General features: G+C 36.3%; 2 protein-coding genes across 2 annotated transcripts in view; one reads left to right on the forward strand and one right to left on the reverse strand.

The window, feature by feature from the left end:
• Positions 1–19,905, reverse strand: part of LOC132118142 (transcription initiation factor TFIID subunit 13) — a 254,939-nt gene that overhangs the window by 222,129 nt on the left and 12,905 nt on the right. The gene's annotated exons all lie outside the window — the stretch shown is intronic.
• Positions 8,593–14,628, forward strand: LOC132118138 (ERBB receptor feedback inhibitor 1-like). Its single transcript, XM_059527710.1, has 4 exons — positions 8,593–8,780; positions 11,568–11,758; positions 11,871–11,953; positions 12,215–14,628. Exons 2-4 carry the CDS (start codon positions 11,703–11,705, stop codon positions 13,123–13,125), a joined length of 1,050 nt encoding a protein of 349 aa, XP_059383693.1. The 5' UTR covers positions 8,593–8,780; positions 11,568–11,702; the 3' UTR covers positions 13,126–14,628.

Here is a 19,905-nt window from a genome sequence, read left to right on the forward strand (position 1 = left end):
TCTGTCCACACAGTTCCAAACCTTGTTAGTTTGATGACTTTGTGGGTGGGTTATCTTGGTTGTGGGCAGGTTACTTAAACAGATTACAAGATTATTGTATTTGACACTCATGGTGGCAAAAAAAAACAAAAAAAAAAAAACACTTTATGAATATCTTTTTGAACACCACATCTAAAACTTTGCTTTACAAAATTCTTATATATATATATGTATAGTGTATGTAAAACCATCCTTAAAAAGTTGATTTCAATTAAATGAATTGCACAGAAAAGAATTGCAAATGAATTGCACAGAAATTTGTCACAGAAACTCCAAATGGTAGAGCTTATGAAATTTGATTTTATCTCTTTCTTAAGCTTTGTGGTTAAGGCCCTCTGTTGAAGTCATTATTTCGTTTTCACTTATAGAGAGCCAGGGGATAAACCTAACTACATTTTGATACCTCTGCCCTGAATGACTCACAAAATGTCAAATAAATGCTATCTTCTTGCCACAATGTCTAAAATACAGGATATACCACATTGCGTCACTCTGCACACTGGCCACTTTTAAACAAGCATAGTTTCGTTATGACTGTGAGGGAGGGTGAACACTGAACTCACTGGTTGTGTAATGAATCGGATGACAGCTGGCTCCCACCTCTAACATGAGCATTGTCCAGATGGACCTGATTATTGGGGTGAGCAGTAGCCAACAGAATATGTTCTTTTTGCTATGAAATCTGATCAGCCAGGCCAAAGCTAAGAACAAATGATTTCCACTTGAAACCAGCATACATCATCATTATGAGCTCAGCTTGAGAATCTCGTGACTCATAATATACAGCTGTTGACTCAGAAAAAGGCAGGCTTTTATTCTTTGGAAGTACAATTACATTCTTAAAGGGCTGTGTATGCTTAGTTAGTTATCTAGGTTTAGTGATGTCATTAGGACGTACCGAATTGCACGACTTTTAAAAGTTGTACACCTACAATATGAATGTTTCCTCACTGTAATTTGTATGGCGATAAAATCTCTACTCTGGTTTACAGATATTCATACCCAGCAAGGGTCACTAGGGTTTGTATCTGGTGCAAAAGTCATTTAAAACTGCACTTGGTTGAGAAATCCTGTTTTTAAACTTAAACTGTTGAAAAACCCACTCTTGGGATGAAATGGTTCTTATCATGTTTTCTCTCACAAAGGAAGCTGAAACTGCAAACTATCCATCCCGAAGTATTTTTTGTTTTTCTTTGTGGTCAGTTTGGGGGAAGCAGTGTGTGTTTTCTGAAAATTTGGTGAGTGGGAGTTAGAAAGGTTATGGTTTGATGAACAGTAAGTAAGAGGAATGCCAAGGAAAAAGTGAACTTAAAAAACTACACATGGTCTAAATCTTTGAGTGGCTTGAAAGACTGTGAATGATGTTCAGAATCTATTCTTCTGATGTATGTAGGTCACGCTGATGGAATCAGGAAAAAGCCGGGCCAGGAACTGTAACTGCTCAACATGACTCTGATATGGTGAGTCACAGGATGTAGCTTGTGAAGTGAGTGCTGGCTGAAAAACGTGGAGGAAGCAGCAGACTCCTGGATTCCAAAACAAGTTCCTGGCTGGGACCTCAGAGGAAATCTGTAGGTCTAAATAGACAGACCGCTTCCGTATTTACAACCGGATACTCCTTTCCACAAATGACTTGCTCTCACTTTTTTATCTCTTCTGGTTTTCAGTAAGAATAAAGACATAAGCATAACAGTATAGTCAGCATGATTTTTAATGTCCATTTGCTTTCCAGGGTTGTATTTAATTAATTAATATTGTGAAATGTTATTAGAATTTAAACTAACATTAGAAGCTCTAGGAGTTGCATTCAGAAATTTTGGTCTAAGAATAAATAAATTAATAATAATTAGTTTAAGTAGCAGATCAGTAGGTTAGCTTTCTCAAGCCAGTCTAAATATCTATTTTCTAATTCAACATTTAAATATATATTTTTTTTTCTGTGATAGAAAAAAATGTGCCAATACTGCAGCCTTCAGTGTCACATGATCCTTCAGAAATCATGTAAATATGCTACTTTGGTGAACAAAAATCAATAAGAATGATTGTTTTACAGAAATTCCATCCCTCTATCTGTAATGTTGTAGATTTAGAGCTTAATTGTTATTCCACACTGGTTATGTGGGTTACAATGTAATATAATTTCACCAGGATCATGTCATTTTAATGTTTTATTTGATTTCATTTTTAATATAATGGTATAGAATGTATGTTTTAATATATATATATATTAAAATGCTGTATTTTATTTTGTTTCTATTTTTAAATTTATGTAATGGTAAAGTTTATGTGCATATTATGTGGGGTTTTTAAGTTGTATATATTTTATTTTATTTAGTTTTATTTTATTTTATTTATTTTAGTTTATGATATTTATTTGCAATTTTTTTTTCAATGTAGTGCTGATCTGGTGATGCCTTGCTACTAATGTAAAGGTGCTTAAAAGCACAAAATTGATTTCAGATGTTGTTTCATGAGGATACTGCTTTAACTATAATGTCAGTGCTTTTTAGCAGTCAAAAAACATCCCTCATTCCTTAAAATGATCCATGGAAGTTTGTTCTCTCTTCTTATTCCTCTATATCAACCTCTTTTGTATTCATCTCTGAGCCTAAAGAAAAAAAAGGCACTTTTGAAGGAGATTAATGTGCTGGTGTTCTCTCCACAATGCTCTGCGGAAGCCACCCCTCTGGGTGAACAAACCTCATGCCCTTTCTGTTGCCTGGAACCATGGGTAATTGAGTGACCCGTCCTTCTATTGCCTTATCCCAGGCAAACAGCAGTGATTACCTCTTTCTTTTCTACGATCCAGCCTAAATGGCCTTTCATAGTTTCTGTTACCATGAAATCATTTGTTTTTTGTCCCCAAATCATTTGCTACTTCCTAGCACACTTATTCAATTAAAAGACTCCCTTTGTCTAAGTTCCCTTAGCATCCTGGGAAAGTGTGCGTGACTTGAGAATGGATGCCCTTGTTTTTGTGTGACTGGAGCTCAGTGTTTGTGTGTGTGTTTGTCCCAGACTCCTCTTGAGAGTGGCCGTTGTGATTTTGTAAGCTAAAGTACTTGAATGAAAAGGGGGACAGATAAGCATTTTGCCTCATGTTTTTGTTATCTGTATAATACAGCACTTTTTTGTACGAGCAGCTGCTTTGGTATAAAAATACACATCTATACTTCCGTGTGCTCTTTGGTCCCGCTTGTCATGATTGATAGTGCCGCACTTACTGTCATGCAGCTGCTCTCGCCACTCAAGGTCACATTAAAGTGACTCAGAGACGGAGGAAATGAATCCTCCCCTCCAGTAAACCTGCTGATTTATTGAAGAAACTCCTGTGCGGATTTATACTACTTATCTATTAAATATTAAAAGCCTAGCACTATGTTTTTATATGTTAACAGGCCTTTTTATGTGTGTTGCTGGAGTTTTGAGTGGTATGCATATATGGCAGCCTGACGCATCCCTGCAACCTTTGTTCAATACACAGAACATGATGAAATGCAAATATTTCTAAATCAACCTTTGGGACTATTCACATTTCCAACTTTGGTATAATTTGTCTTACGACATGTCCTGAAAGCGAGGCTGTTTTCATCATGCATGAAATAACAATGAGTAACACTTTCTTACAACATATTCTTTCTGATACTTTTTTCTTGATCCTGGTTAAAGGGATAGTTGACCCAAAAATGCTAATTTTGTCATTACTCACCCTTATGTCGTTTCGAACCAGTCAGACCTTCGTTCATCTTCGGAGAACAAATTAAGATATTTTTGATGAAATCTGAGAGCTTTCTGTCAGCAACACGACTGACACGTTCAAGGCTCAGAAAGGTAGTAAGGACATCCTTAAAATAGTCCATGAGACATCGGTGGTTTAACCGTAATTTTATGAAGCTACGAGAATACTTTTCGTGCACTAAGAAAAACAACAACTTTATTCAACAATTTCTTCAGTTCCTTGTCAGTCTTTGACACGCAATTACGAGAGTATCAAGACTAAGGGGAACTATCCCCTTAATGTTATTGTAATATAATGTATATACAGACATTCATACGAAAGGTTGGGGTCGGTAAGATTTTTTAGAGATTTTTTAGTCTTTATGCTCACCAAGGCTGGATTTATTTAATCAAAAATTGAGAAACTTTTCTCAGTGTGCACGTGATCCTTCAGAAATCAGTCTAATATGTTGATTTCTAATATGTTGCTGAAGAAACATTTCTTATTATCATCAATGTTGAAAACAGTTGTGCTGCTTAATATTTCTGTTGAAACTGATACAATTTTAGGATTCTTCAATGAGTTTTTGCTTTTATTTACTGTCACTTTGATTAATTTATTGGGTTCTTGCTGAATAAATACTAATTTCTCTGGATAAATAAAAATCTTGCAGAACATCTGATTATGTATATAACAACATAATAGTTCATGCATTAAAAAATGTAACATATTCTGATATAAGTCTATCTACCAGTAATTCTTGAATCTCTCAGCTACTTTATCTCTTTCAATAGATTGTTTAGATTGTGTGCGATGCAGCAGTACAGTGGTGCTGCAGGGGACCCCGCCTACCGAGTGAAGCTCACTGCAGCACTTGCTTACAAAGAGACTTACTCATAAGAAAAAATGCAGTGGGTGATCTGAGCCACCATGACCCATTAAAACAACAACAGAGAAAGCTACTCAACAGCCCTGTCAGGTTCCTCCACCTATAAACTAACTCAATCATGTGGTAAAAGTAATGGTTACAGTGTTCAAAAGACAACCTTCTAAAATCAACAAGTAAAACGTGAACAGAAACAACAATAAAAAATTGATTTTGCACATCTCATATCCAGAGATGAGATCAAAGTGTCTTGGATGCAGATAAAAACTTTATTTTTTTATAATATCAGATTTTTATCGATTTAGTATGTGGATGTTTTCAAGCAGAGGTCTCCTCCCATGCTATAATGTCATTTCCATTCAGCTGTTTTTTTCAGTTGCCTCTAGAGATAAAGAGTATCTCTGGAGCACGCAATCAGGACAGAGGAAATACTATCAGTCACCTGCTTGTTACTTCCCTATTGCTCTCTAGTGAACTTGCAAAGGATTCTCAGCCTGCAATCATTCATATTGTGGAGAACTCGGGCGGAACATCCAGAACAGAGAGTGAAAAGATGTATGTCAAGGGAAGCACTTTGTGAATCGACAAAACATGCACTGAGAGCAGTCATCCTTGTAAAACATTTGCCTTGCAGTTTATGGCATGTAATTCCTCCATGTACGCCAAATGCATGTGCTGTGCATCAGATAAGCATGGCTAAAATAGCAGTTAGATAGGTTCATTTGGCGTTTGGATGAATTTGCATCAGGAGATAGCATTCAGATATACAGTTCCTGTAGAAATCATTTGTGGTTTTCAGAAATTGCTCTGCACTTTGTTCGCCTACCTGGGAGCACTTCATGTTGACCAAACACCCACAGCTCATTCCCAGGAAGGCCCAATATTCCAGAAAATCTATTTCTCAAGAATAGTTTTGGGGTTGTTCTAAGGCCCACGGGGTGCCTATTGCTCATGGCTTTCACAGGATGATGGTTAAATCTCAAGGTTACTTGGTTGCTATTATTGCTAATTAACACTGTTAAAATTGTTTTCTGTAACTGAAATTAAATAAAATGAATATTTCAGATGGACTTAGATAAAAACTTAAACTTAGACAGAAATTAGAAATGTTTCTTTAATGGGCAAGAAAATCTATATATAAATACTACAATAGAACTACAATGACATAGGTTACAAAAAAGGCTTTCTGTTATATATTTTCAAGAGCAAATGTCATTTATACTTATCACTGATTTTGGCAAGATATTTTTAGTTAATTCCTTCCTGATCAATAAAACCACAATCATTTCCTGTTAATTAAGATGATGCAGAGATTGTGTGTCATTTTATAGATTATGTTAAGTTAAGCAGGATCTGAATAATAGAAAACAGAATTAAAATAGAAAAAGAAACATACAATGACACATCAAAATTACTAAAAATTAAAAAAAAATTTTTTTAGTAGACAAGATTTCTTGAGGTTTTTGTGTCCTTCCCTACTATTTTTAAGTTTATAAACTAGTTCCTGCCACAAAAAGACAAGGATGAACAATATCATAATTTTGCATATGATTCACTGTGCAGTGTTAGCATTAATAAAATATAACAAAGATTAACTGTAAACTTATTACACAGAAATACTCTGAAATTACCCTGAGGTATTGTGGGTCAACTTTGATATAGTTATCTAAGGATGTTGTTCACATGGGATGCATGGCATCAGCAGCTGTGTGGGACCAGGGACAGGAAATGAATTGACCCTCTCCTTGGGAGTTCAGTCCCCCTGTGGCGTCCAGCCTCTCTCAACAATCATCACAGGCTTCAGGGACACAAACAGCACATCAGCATGCTGCTGAGCGGGGTGTTTTTCCACAATGATTTATAGTTCAAACATTCATCTGTTAAGTTAGCGTGCTGTATTTGATTGTGACTATGTTTCCCATATGTGATTTGTCAGAGTGATTTATTCACTCTCTTAAGAGAGCATGAAATGTGTGTCTGAGTCTGAAAGTTTGATTCTGTCTTATTAATGGATTACGTGAAGCCGTCTTCTGTGACCGGAGTGGACGTGATTCATTACACGTTAGTAAAATCCTTGTCTGTAACAGCCTCAGAGTTGTTTGCGTTCTTTAACAGTGATTCAAGACCACACATCTCCATATGGAAGAAAGACCCAGCGGAAACGATCAGCCTCCACAGAAAGTTCCACCCTTGCACCCCCACTTTCTACGCCCACATGCTATGACAGCTAGACATGCCCACATGTACCTCCCAAACGCAGCCTGTGTATGTGGAATGTTTAAAGAAACAGCAATCTGGATTTGAGCTGTGTTGCCAGATCTTTCTAGAAAACAAATATTTGCCTTACAAAATGTGATTTCAGTTTTTGCATATACTTATTATATTATATATATATTTCTTAATATAATTGTTCCGATTAATTCGATAAACTGCATCGTTCTGTAACAAAATGTTTACAAAAAAGGCAGCCTTACTGGCCATATTTGGGCTTTATGAAATAAGTCGTCACCTTTATATAGTGCTTTACATAATACAGATTGTGTCAAAGCAGTTAAAAAAAATTGTTTGTCAGTAATGCAAACAAAATTCTTAAAAAGCTCTAAAAAGAGGACAACAGTAAACAGTCAATTTTTTAGTTCAAGTCAGTTAATCCTTGATTTAGTAATGTCATCATCCAGCTCTGTTCAGTTCCATTCCAATAGTGTCTGTGACAATATTGCCAAAAAAGAAGTGTCCCCAAGCGAGTCAAAGGTGACAGTGGCAAGGAACCCAAACTCCATTGGTGACTGAATGGAGAAAAAACCTTGGGAGAAACTAGACTCAGTCAGGGGCCAATTCTCCTCTGGCCAGATGAAACAACATAGGTGTGGTTTAATTCCAGGCTGCAACACAAGACAGTACTGTGCAAAGGTCTTGTCTGGCTCTCGTAGTCTTTGCAGAGAATTTGTGCTGATGGCCAACTAGGCCTTCACAGGGGATGTCTCTGGGGCTCATCTAGTTTCTGTGGTCTCTTCTGACATTCGGGGCTGTCGGGGTCGTCTCTAGGTGCTGATCCACCATCTGGATTAAGTACAGACTGGATCTGGATGCCTGCCGTGACCATCTGATCTGGATACTGGGTCTGAGTGGCTACAGTGACCTCGGAATAAGAATGAAACAATCTAATATTTGCACAGATGCGATTCTTCGTGTAATGTAATAAGTACATCGGGTGATATGGGAAGTGTTCCTGGTTCTGGTTGACCTAATTAATGCAGCATTATTTAGCGGATTAAAATTATAGAACTGTGATAATGTGTTACATTTTGTAATTTCTGTAAAACAGGTCACAGAGATGCGTCTTTAATCTAGATTTAAACTGACAGAGTTTATCTGCCTCCCAAACAATGCCAGTAAGTCTGTTCCAGAGTTTGGGCACTACATAGGAAAATAATCTACTGCCCTCAGTCGATTTTAATATTCTAGGTATTATCAAATGCCATGGTTTTGAGATCGCAGCGACACAAAGGACTAAAAGACCTTGCTCAAGAACTGAGGAACTAAAGCCTTCAGGGCTATATATGTAATAAGCATTATTTTAATATGTATAAAAATTTTAATAGGGAGCCAGTGCTCTCTAAAAAATAATCCCAAAATGGATTATAATAAATGGACATGGCAACACTGTATTTGAGCCTCCAAAACATGCAACATAATAAGATTGTTACTTTATTGCTAGCTTATCTCAACTTCTCAGGGCTTTATACATATTTGAATTTGAAATTTTAATTTTACATAATTTTCTCAATATAGGAAAACTTGCTGCGTTTTACGTCAAATATTTAAAAACATATGAACTCAAAACGTGCTGTTTGTCACAAGCCATATAAGGTCGCACAAACCGGCGCCTTTAAGACAGTGGGCTGAGCCTACGTCTGACGTAACAGTCCTTATAAATAGTTTCTAGCTCGCTGCTTTCCGCGATGAAAGCGCCAAGTAGAGCGGCAGAATATATTACTACACGTGCGTTTTGTTTAATTTATTGTTGTGTACGTTTTTTAAAGATCCGAGTAATCCGGGATTACTCACAGCACTCGTCTAAGCTGTACTGGATATAAGAGAGCACCTATAAACATAACCCTGCGAAACATTTATCCTGTAAGTAACGTTAGCTTTAAATATTTCAAAGTTGCGTATGTTTTTAGATTCATCATACAGATGAATGTGTCAAAATGTTCAGTGCAATTCACAGTTTATGTGCAACTCCGATTATGGCTGTTCTTTGGACTGGGATATAGTACGAGATGAGTCGCACCTGAGTCAGAAAGGGTTTGTCAGTGGGTGTGTGTTGAAATAGATGTAGAAAACCTGTCCACATATCAGAATGATCTTTATTATTTCCACTGCAATTTCGCATTTTACAAGCTGCCCTACGTCACTCTAGGGAACTGTTTACAAGACTGCAACCAGTTGAGTGCGATCTGTCCTGTGTTGTAGTAGTAACCTAGTTTATCATTGACCACAGCTCTATGAACTCGTGCACGTCCTCTGTTATTGGTTCATCGCGAGCGCGCCTGACAGCCTCGTGCCTCCAGCTGATTCTGCTTTTCTGTTACCCATTTCTTTATTTACTCGCCTTTGAACCCCGCCAGCAATGCACAGATAAAAGAATCAATTACCATTGCATACCAACATTCATTACTAGCTTTACATCTAATCAAAGGGCCCACTGTATGTTTCTGTTTTGTTTAGGTGTTCATCTTTCTTGTTTACAGTGTCACTTAGGCCTATTGTTTTAGAGGGGATTGAAATCTCTTTAGTTAAGTGGGAGTGTCTAATGGGCGTTGATATTATTGCATATAATATGTAATTATATCATTAGGAGAAAGATTAAGATGAGGCACAGTGACGTATAAAAATTACTGAGCGAAAAAATGTGTATAGATAAATACACCAGCATATAGTACTTATAGAACTTAATAATTTACTTTTTTTTTCAGCCAAGAGAAATACTTCTTAAAATATTAATAAACAGCCAACTTGAAAACAAATAGAAGCTAACTTTCTAGTAAAATGTATAATATGATATAATGTAATCTAACGTAATGCAATATAATATGGATGCACCACAATCAAAGATATTCCTATCTGAATAATATGATATCAGGGATATAATCTAATCTAGGCTAATATCCAATTTAACAGAATGTGTACACACACACACACACACACACAAGATAGCGCTGGTGTTTTTTTTTTTTGTGCATTTATTTCCTTTCTAAGTTCTGTGTAGATGTATAGTGAAAGCTTAATTTTGTGTTGTTATGTGGTGTTAGGTTGTATAGTAGATGCTGTAGATCATAGTAGATGTTGTTCCTCTGAGTAGTGGATCAGTATGTCCTCTTTGGCTGCTGTCCCAGGCCCCGCTGGTGACGTCCTCACACCTCTTTCATGCCTTTATGGCAAGGCTTTAACATCATGGATAAGAGCCGACTGATGTTGAAAATGCACAGGCACTCTTCCCAACGCAAACACACAAAGAACCATTTATGCTTTAGCATCGCATCTGCATGGAGGTCTTTACTGGGAGAATTGACGATTGTTAGTTTCTGCCTTTCACGGTTCTGACTGAGGCAAAGCAGAGGCCGAGCATGTGATGAGTTGCATAATGGAGCCTGCATGGGTATTTCATTGATTACATTCTGACTTGCACCCAGGCATTCCAGCACATTTCTCACTGAAAGGTTTTGTTTTCTAGCACAGATGCTTTATTGTGTTTTGGTGTAATGTCTTAAAGAACTGATGTTGCATCACCGCAGCTTCATAGCTGAGCTGTTTGTTATATCTGCCTGCCCATATATAACAATAGAAAAACTGCATTAAAAAAATAATCTGAAGTCACATTTGTCTTTTGCAAGACAACCCATTTCTTCAAAGAACATTGTAGTGTAATGTTTTCTTCCTGTTTAAATGGGTAATTTAGATTTTAATTAGGGCGTTTATTGCTTTATAAAATAGTATTATGAAAACCCATTTGCTATGTTAAAATATTTTAACATTTAATTAACTCCTTTGATGCTAAAGCTGAATTTTCAGCAGTCATTACTCTAGTCTTAAGTCTCACATGATCCTTCAGAAATCATTCTTTGATTTGGTGCTCAAAAAACACCCCCCCCCCCCTCTTTTTTTAATATCAGTGTGGAATTTTTATTTATTTATTTTATGCTTTAATATTTTTGTTAGGGATGGACATTTTTCAAAAATATTGTATTCAAATATATGGGCTCATAAAAAAATGAACATTAGAATACTCATTTAAATGAGGTTTAATGAGAAAGATGTTTTTCATAATCAAGTTTTTGTCATGATTTATGCACAACAAGGTTCTACAACAGTTACGTTATATCTCAAGGTTTTATTTGGTTGAAAACGTGTGTAAACAAAAATATAAAGAATAGAAGCATTCAAGCTCAAGCAGAGCAAACATAAATGTTTATTTATTTGAAATTGAAATCTTTTGTAGCATCATACATGTTGATACTGTCACTTTTGATCAATTTAGTGCAAAGATCCTTAAATCTTGCTCTTATCAAGATCCGCTACCATATTTTTCCCCTCTAATGATCCTGAAGACATTGATAGTCATGCTCAGGTGTGTTTTATTAGGCTTGGAGCTAAACTAAAAAAAAAAAAAAGGTTGAGTGGATCTTGTGGGCCAGTTTTGAAGATCCATGATTTAGTGTGTCCTTGCTGATTAAAAGTATTAAGACCTTGGCCTTTTTAAAAGGAGACAATTAAACATTTAGTTTGTATCTTGAGCTTTGAATAAAGATAACCTTTTAAAGATTTTCTTGTCTTCTTACAAAAAGTAAAACAAAATTTGACAAGATAAATTTCTCTTATTAACTACTCTATATTCAAACAACTTTTTCTTTCTTCATACAGTTTTTCCCATTGCTGTTGGAAGAGTGGAGCATAGAAGGCCTGACTTGGTTACCCATGGCTGGATTATGAGTTCTGCAGGTTCAAGGAAGGTGGAGACCCCATAGGCCTTAACTAGCCTCCACTCTCTTTTACATTATGGCCTCAGCCCAACCGTGCTGGGATCAACACAATGACCACCACACCATGGATAAGTGAGTGTGAGCTGCGGTCCTCAGCTCAACTGGCTGTGTTGAATATTGCCAGATCTACTTCTCCAGTCACCAGAATTGACACCTTCCTTTTTTTTTTTTTTGTCTGTTGTAGGCTGTTTTTTGGATTTGGTTCGGAGTCCATGGACCACAGCTTGAGAATGTATCAGCAAAACTCTGCAAACGTGGGCTTTGAAAGTAAGTGAGCGCTTGATATTGAATTTTATCAACTATATCACAATCTGGTCACCCTCTGTTCTCGAAGCCTGCTGCGGATGTTTCTCAGGAAGCGCAGAAGGTTATAGGAAGTGTACAACTGTCATTTGCTCTGCTGATAAGTGAATCCTTTGATAAACTGTTGAGGCTGACACCATTTTAAGAGATGGAGTCATTGGAAAAATACCTTAAATGAGCTGCCATTTTCGAGGGTTTGTGCTAAATCTTTTCTTTTTTTTCCAGGAAAGATGTCTGGCTCCTGTTCTCCATGTCTAACTCCTAAGACCCCAAATTCTACACAGCTGCTGTTTTCCTCTCAGTGCCACCCACCTGCAGGAGACCAGGTGGTTCCGTCCTTACAGAAACTGTCTGTTTACGAACACATACCTCCTTGTTCGCCCAGGAGAACAACTAAGCCCCTCCCACCCCTCCCGGACATAGGCGACCTCTCTTCTGATGAAGCAGAAGGTGATGAGGTGGAGTTTTTCTCCAGCACCTCTGAGAGCCAATGTCTGGTGCCTAAAACCCCATCCTTTCAGTACGGCTTGCCAGGGAGGCGTAGTTTTCGGGGAAAAGGTCAGATAAACGTTGCGTATCATGCAGGACTTCAATGGGAGCACACGGTTACAGCGAACCAAGACAGACCCCAGCGCCGGCTGCATCGCTCCAATTCTGGCCCTGCCGGATCCTTCAAAGCCCCCAACTTCAGACCGAACGGCCTTCACCGTTCGCCTCACAGCCACCCGCAGGAGAAACCCGAAGTCCCGCCTCGTGTCCCAATCCGTCCTTGCTTCAGTGAAAGCACGGACAGCAGGCGGCCATCAACCGATGACTTTGATGCAGACAAACCCCCTGAAGTGCCACCAAGGGAGCCCATTTCTCAGGTCATACCACGTGCCATTAGTCCAAAAAGTCTCCCGATTTATGTCAATGGGGTAATGCCTCCTACTCAGAGCTTTGCTCCCTATCCGGAGTACGTCAGTAAGGCTCAACACAAGCAGAGCTTTGAGGGCTTGCCAGATCCCCGGAGCCCCTGTATTCTGCCCATCATGGAAGATGGGAAGAAAGTCAGCAGTACCCATTACTTCCTCCTCCCTCATCGGCCCGGGTACTTGGACAAGTTTGAGAGGTTTTTCAAAGAATCAGACTCCTAGTGATTATTAGTGATGAGTGGTTGGTTGTTTGCTTGTTTAAAATGGAAATAAGAAAGGCTGGACATAAACTAATATGTTGTTTGACTGAACTGATTCTTCAGTGTTACGAATTAATGGTCTGTTTAAGTTTTGGATAAGTATGTATTTGGACTACACACAAAGAAAAACAAAAAGAATTGGTTTACCACTGCTGGAAACTACAGAACAGCTCTGAAAGCGTCCTTTGTTGGAAAGGATGCACGATTAATCAAAATGAAACCGAAGTTGGGGTTTTACAGTCTCCCTGTGGTTTTCTGCTAAAATAAAATCTAGGGTAGCTGCTTTAACAGTTGAAAAGAAGAAATTAAGACATTAAATTAAGCCATAAATGTTAGTATTGTAATTTTAAAGTTGTTCTGTAAAAAAAAGACCATTAGTAATAAATACATTATACTTTACAGTGAGCTATTACAATAGCAATATTTCTTGTTTTGCTTGTGTTGTTGTTATTATTATAGTCATATTGATTAGCACAGCAAACCTGGAGCTTTTTTTAAAATGCATTTTAAATTACAATTGGATTGCTTCCCTCGAATCATGCCACCCTATTTATTGAGGTCCATGTTCTTTGTTGTACTGTTTCCTTGCTGTATTAAATAAGAGTGTGCAGTATCCTCTAATGAAGGAATAGGATTAACTGTTACACTGTTAACACTGTGTTACCAGAGTATAAGCTGGTCTTATTTTTTTTTTTCCTCTCTGTAACATGGAATGGTAAATTTGCATGTTTATTTCCTATTAAGACATTATACACCAACAGTATGAATTCATATATTGTTGAAAAATGACAAGACTAGTATTAGTAATAACACTCACCTGAATTACAGATAATTAAGAGCTGCTTTTATTGGTCGAGGACTATGCCATGTGATTTACACCTGTGAAAAGCGTGATGAACAAAAAGACTCAGTACTAATGTAGTGGCATAAATGGAAAGGTCTGGGCACAGGGGTTAGTATTCTAGCTTTCATGTGAAGAATGCATTTTGCTATTTATTTTGGCCATTCAGATGTGACAAATAGATTAATCATTTGATTTTTAAAGAATGTCACTTATAGTTGCATTTTGCTAAGTGAAAACGGATTTATTTGTGTTTTATTCTTCTTCTTTTTTTATTCTTCTTTGGTCACGTCTGTTACAAGGGCAGAAATGCCACTGCCTTGCTGTTTGGTGTCCAAATGCAGGACACTTGGTGTAAATGGCTATTTTTATTTTATTTTACTGTTTATCATGAAGTTAAAGCCCAGTCTTTTTATAATCCTGACATTATCAGACCAGTAACTGTTTACGTTTTCAGCTACTTGTTTTGTCCATCCAACAAAATGACTTGGATATTTTCTGTGTGAAGGCTAATGTTAACTGACTTTGTTTCATCTGCTGAGGAAACATGCACTTCTAAAATGTACAGTATTTGGTTTAGTTTTTCCACACCAGACTATTTAAATAAAGTAACTTATTTATACACCGATTTCTTGAATTATTTTAATTGCAGTGTGTTGAATTTATTATATCCTGGTGTTTTAAATTATCTCTTCATGGCAAACCTTGTCATATGCTATCAAAGGACACACAACACACACACACACACACACACACACACACATCTCTCTCTCTCTTTCTCTATACGATTAGTTGATGATTCACATTTTTTTTTTTTGTTCAAGCCAGTCTGTTCAAGTCAAGTCTGGTTTATGAGTATGAGGTGATGATGAGGCTTTATTGTGAATGCTGTGTCTTTATCTCTGTTGTTTAATCAAAGCTGTGATAGTGAGAAGACTGTTAAGCTTTTGAAACTAAAGCCTGAGTCACATCCTTTAAAATACCACTACATCAAAGTGCGAAAAGTTACAGGAAAGTGGAATATTTCTGAAGTAAGCTGGCCTCAGTGAGTCACCGCTGGCGTCTATGCTTTCTTTTGTGAACTCCAAACTAAGAGTGATTTCCCTTAATGTAACTGTCTATGACCACAAGGGAAGTACAAAGTCTATATGTACATGCATTTTGCTGTTGATTAGCTGTAATAGTCTTCGTTTAAGTTAACTAAAATTTCTGAACATGACAACTCAAATGTTATACCATTTTAAAGCACGTTGCGCCATCTACAGCTTATAATTGGTAATAAAGCGTTTTGAATTCTGGGAGTTTATTTTTCAATAGTCGAGTAGCGCCATCTCTTGTTCTAACATGATCTGTGAAGATAAATCTGGTTTCGTACGTCCTTAAGTCCTGTGACAAAACATTTGTATCTTAATTACTACCATGCCCCGTGTCACAATTTATTTATTTTGCACTAACACAAATCAGTGGTCTGTTACTTATTTATTATGTTAATTATCATTGTATTGTTAATTCTCATGTATTGTACGCATTTAATATTAAGTATAAAGTAGTAGCATTTTATATTATAGTGTTTATATTATGCTGCTTTTGAGGAACGTTAGATAATTCTACGATCTATTTGCAGTGCTTCTGGAAAACATCACACTGAATGTACACCACAGACAGACACATAAGGTAGCCCCACCGGGGCTAGTTGTCACACGGGAAAGGTCACGTGCACAGATGTGTTTTTTCTCAAGCAGTGGTCTTAGGCCTACACAGTATGATTTCTCATAGTTGTAGGAAATGTAGAATATATTTATTTATTTAGTGATCAGTAGTTCATCATATTTTACTTGCTGTTGGACAGACAATACAATAAAGGATAATTTCCAGGTTGGGGCAAGTTTTCTTCTGTTTTAAAGTTTGTAATTTATGTTTTAACATTTATTTATTTATTTATTTATTTTTGTGGCTAAACAAGAATTTGGTACTTTCTCACATTACCTTTTGTTTATTTATACATGCATACATTTCGCCAGCCAGGTTTTTAATGTGTGATACAGAAAGTGACTTACAAAAAAAAAAAAAAAAAAAAAGAACCTACCCTAAGACATATTTGAGTGAATATTTGAATATATGATCTTGCTCTCTGTGCAACATGAAAAAAGAGAATGAGGATGAGGAATCATGAGCTTCTTCTCATTATCTTTTTTAATTCTGTTGCATGCTCACTTTATGTACATTCACTAAATATATTCATGTAGTTGAGGTTAATACATATTTTTTATAATATTTATTTAATTATTACTAAAGCCATAATTATATGTAATTATTCAGGAATGATAATTAATCGCCACGTCAGTAACTTGCCATTTCTACAGATAAAAGTTCATTTCATTTATTTCTAAAGCACTATTCAAACAACAAGTTGCACAAAAGTGCTATACAGACATTAATAAAACATTTTAGTAAGGGAAGGATCACATAATAAAAAAAAAACAACCTCAACCCTTCACTCGCAAAGGCTATAGAGTGGAAGTGCATTTTTTTTAAAAAGGCCTAATGTAGGAGCAGATCTGATATGAAGTAGTAGGTTGTTCCATAACTTAGGGGGAGCTACAGCAAAGGCCCTTACACCCCTTCTCTTAAATTTCGTCCTCGGAACAAGCAGACCCCCTTTATCTGCAGACTTTAAAGACTTAAAGGGCTCATAGACCTGAAGGAGCTCAGATAGATGGATCTAATCCATTTAGGCTCTTATAAGCAAAAATGTAAAGTTTAAAATCAACTCTGGCTTGAATGGGTAACCAACCCAAAGAGGCCAAAATGGGAGAGATGTGATCATATTTACGGGTCCCAGATAAAAGTCTGGCTGCAGCATTTTGTACTTCTTGCAGCCGACTCAAAGATGTTTGGGAGACTAGAGTGAGTTACAGTATGAGTCTTGAGAACACAAAAGCATGGATCAACATCTCCAGATCTTTACAAGATACAAATGGTTTCCCCTTTAGCCAGAAGGCTTAAATGAAAAAAAAAATGCAGATTTCACCACAGAGTTTATCTGTTTATTAAACTTTAAGGAGGAATCCAACATTACCCCAAGATCTCTAACCACCGGTTTACAGTAGGAGGACAATTCTCCTAAACTAGAGCGATCACTCATAGCAGGTCCTCCAAACCACACAAGTTCGGTTTTGCTTTCATTGATGTTTAAAAAGTTATTTGATAACCAGGCTTTAACCTCCAATAAGCAGATTCTAAGGGAATTCAGCGTTGTGTCAGTATTTTTTTTCCCAGGCAGATAAATTAGCATGTCATCTGCAAAGAAATGAAAGGAAATCCCATACTTGCGAAAGATAGACCCTAGTGGTAGTATATATAGGGCAAATAACATTGGAGCAAGTACAGATCCCTGTGGAACTCTACAGGTCAATGGAGCAGATGAAGAAAAGGTCTGGCCTAGGTTAACAGAAAGACTTCTATTTGCCAAAAATTATCTAAACCAGTTTAGAGCAGTACAATGGATGCCAACCACATTCTCAAGGCTTGAAATTAAAACCTCATGATCTATAGTGTCGAAAGCTGCAGTGAGATCTAATAATAAAAGGACAACAGAATGGCCAGAATCACAAAATAAAAAAATAAAAAAAATGTAAACTCTTAAGAGTGCAGATTCTATACTATGATTGGCTTTAAAGCTTGACTGAAACGCACGTCAAGGCCACTGTGCATATTAGATTTTTTCCTTCATCCAATAGATGGCGGTAAAACCTTTTTTTACATTTTAAGTTCTCATGCTGTAGTGTAGAAAGTAAAAATTAATGCATGGAAAAGAGTAAGAATTAATAAATAAAGTTAAACTTTGCACAAAGCATGTTTTAAAATTATTATATCCAGTTAACATTTTGCTTTTTATTATTATTATTTTGTGATGTTTTATTGCTTTATTTAACTTTTCAAATATTTTTTCCCCCCAAGAAGAGCATTTTTTCAACCTGTATTTGTCTGTAACAAATGATAAAATCTGCTGGAAAATAAAATGTGTGACAACTGAAATTAGAAGCTTAGAAGCAAAAGTAATCTTCATCTCTGTATCACTATCATTGGAAAAATGTTGCTTGTTGATTTCTAATTATTTGTGAAATTTACTAGCAATTTCTGTGTGAAATATGGTTTAGATACAAGTTTGTTTCAGATGATTTCTAAGTGGTCAAAGTGATGTTGTTAAAGCCCACTCTGAGAGTTATTACCCTCTGTTAAATCAGTGTCAGTTTAACTGAATTATAGCGATTTCACCATGCAAACTCCATGATAAATACAAACTCTGTTTAGAATTAAAGAGTTAGTCCACCCAAAAATGACAATTCTTTCATCATTACTCAACCGTAACCTCTGTGGAACACAAAAGATGATATTTTGGTTACCACTGACTTCCGTTTTAGGGACAGACATTTCTCGGGTTAGAATGATAAGAGGATGGCTAGGCACATACAACTTTAAGGTGTAGTATACATTTTAAAATGACTAATATATTAAAGCTACATTAACATGGCAAAATTTAATCGTTAGTGCACCGTTTCTTTTAACCTTTTTAATCCTCTAAAATATTGGTCACACTTTAGTGTGGAGACCAATTTGCACTAATAACTAAGTATTTACTACAACATTTACTTCAACTTTAAGTACCGGAAAGGATTAATGGATCTAAAATATGGTCATGCAGAATAAGCTATTCATATGCCATTAACATGAAACAGCCAATATTATGTTAATGCTAATAAGCAACTAGTTAGTAAGAATTTGTCCCCAAACTCAGGTGCTACCAAAATATTTCTACATAGCACTCTATTTAGTGGGAAACTGACATTGAAACATTCAGATAGAGCAAAGTCAATGCATTAAATAGAGAAGCACCAGAAGCCATCTCACTCTGTTAATCACCTATTGTGCCAAATAAAGACTGAAGATGTTATTCAACCATACAACGTCATTATCATGCATTCTGTTTGTGTGTGAAAAATCTGCAAATGAATAGAGACTTCAGATAATTATTTAGCAAACAAAATGCATCTTGCATGGTGGATCTGCAGTTCTTGATCAACAAAGTGCAGACATTGATCCTGGAGGTGGCTCAGCCCCGCATGAAGGTCTCATGCTCTTCTGGATTCCAAAGCTGTCTGTTCCAGTCATAATCATCTATGAAAAAACAACTTAGAGATGCTGGGATGACCTGATAACACTCTCAGAAGTGCAAAAAAATACACCACCGTACTAAATTAGCTATGTTTACAACGCCTTCGCAAACACAAGACTGTGTGTTTAGTTGGCTGTTTGCAAAAGTATGTTTTAAAACATGATCCTGTCTGATTGCTGTATTCACATTGCATCTGGTGATTTCTGCCTTTATGATGTGACAAAACGTGATATGTTTAAAAAGTAAAAATGGATTTTATTTTTCAGACCACATCCTGGCCCATATGATAAATACAAAGTCAAATTTCAAAATTATTATTATTTTTTTAAGAATAGCCAAAATATAATTTATTCCATTAACAGTCTTGCCTGTATTTAGGAGACAAAACATCTTGGTCGAAATCGAAAACATAATTTTATTTATTTTACAGTCTTAACTGAAATCTCAAAATGAACTTTTAAGGTTAGCCAAGATTGTAAAATATGTATCTGTTCATTTAAAAATCTTGTTCGATATCTCAAAATCATTTTCAAAATGATCAAATAAATATTTGATTTTATTTTTATATTTAGATATTCGTATATAAATAGTATATACAATTTGGGGAAAATGCTTCTTCAATTTGATTATCATTTGAACTAACATTTGCGTTTCAGTATTTTGCTGTAACCTCCACGCCACTGGACAGTGAATGACAACAAATTGAGACAAATTTTGCAGAGTAA

The sequence above is a fragment of the Carassius carassius genome, chromosome 37 (genome assembly GCF_963082965.1).
Source record: "Carassius carassius chromosome 37, fCarCar2.1, whole genome shotgun sequence".
Classification (NCBI taxonomy): domain Eukaryota; kingdom Metazoa; phylum Chordata; class Actinopteri; order Cypriniformes; family Cyprinidae; genus Carassius; species Carassius carassius.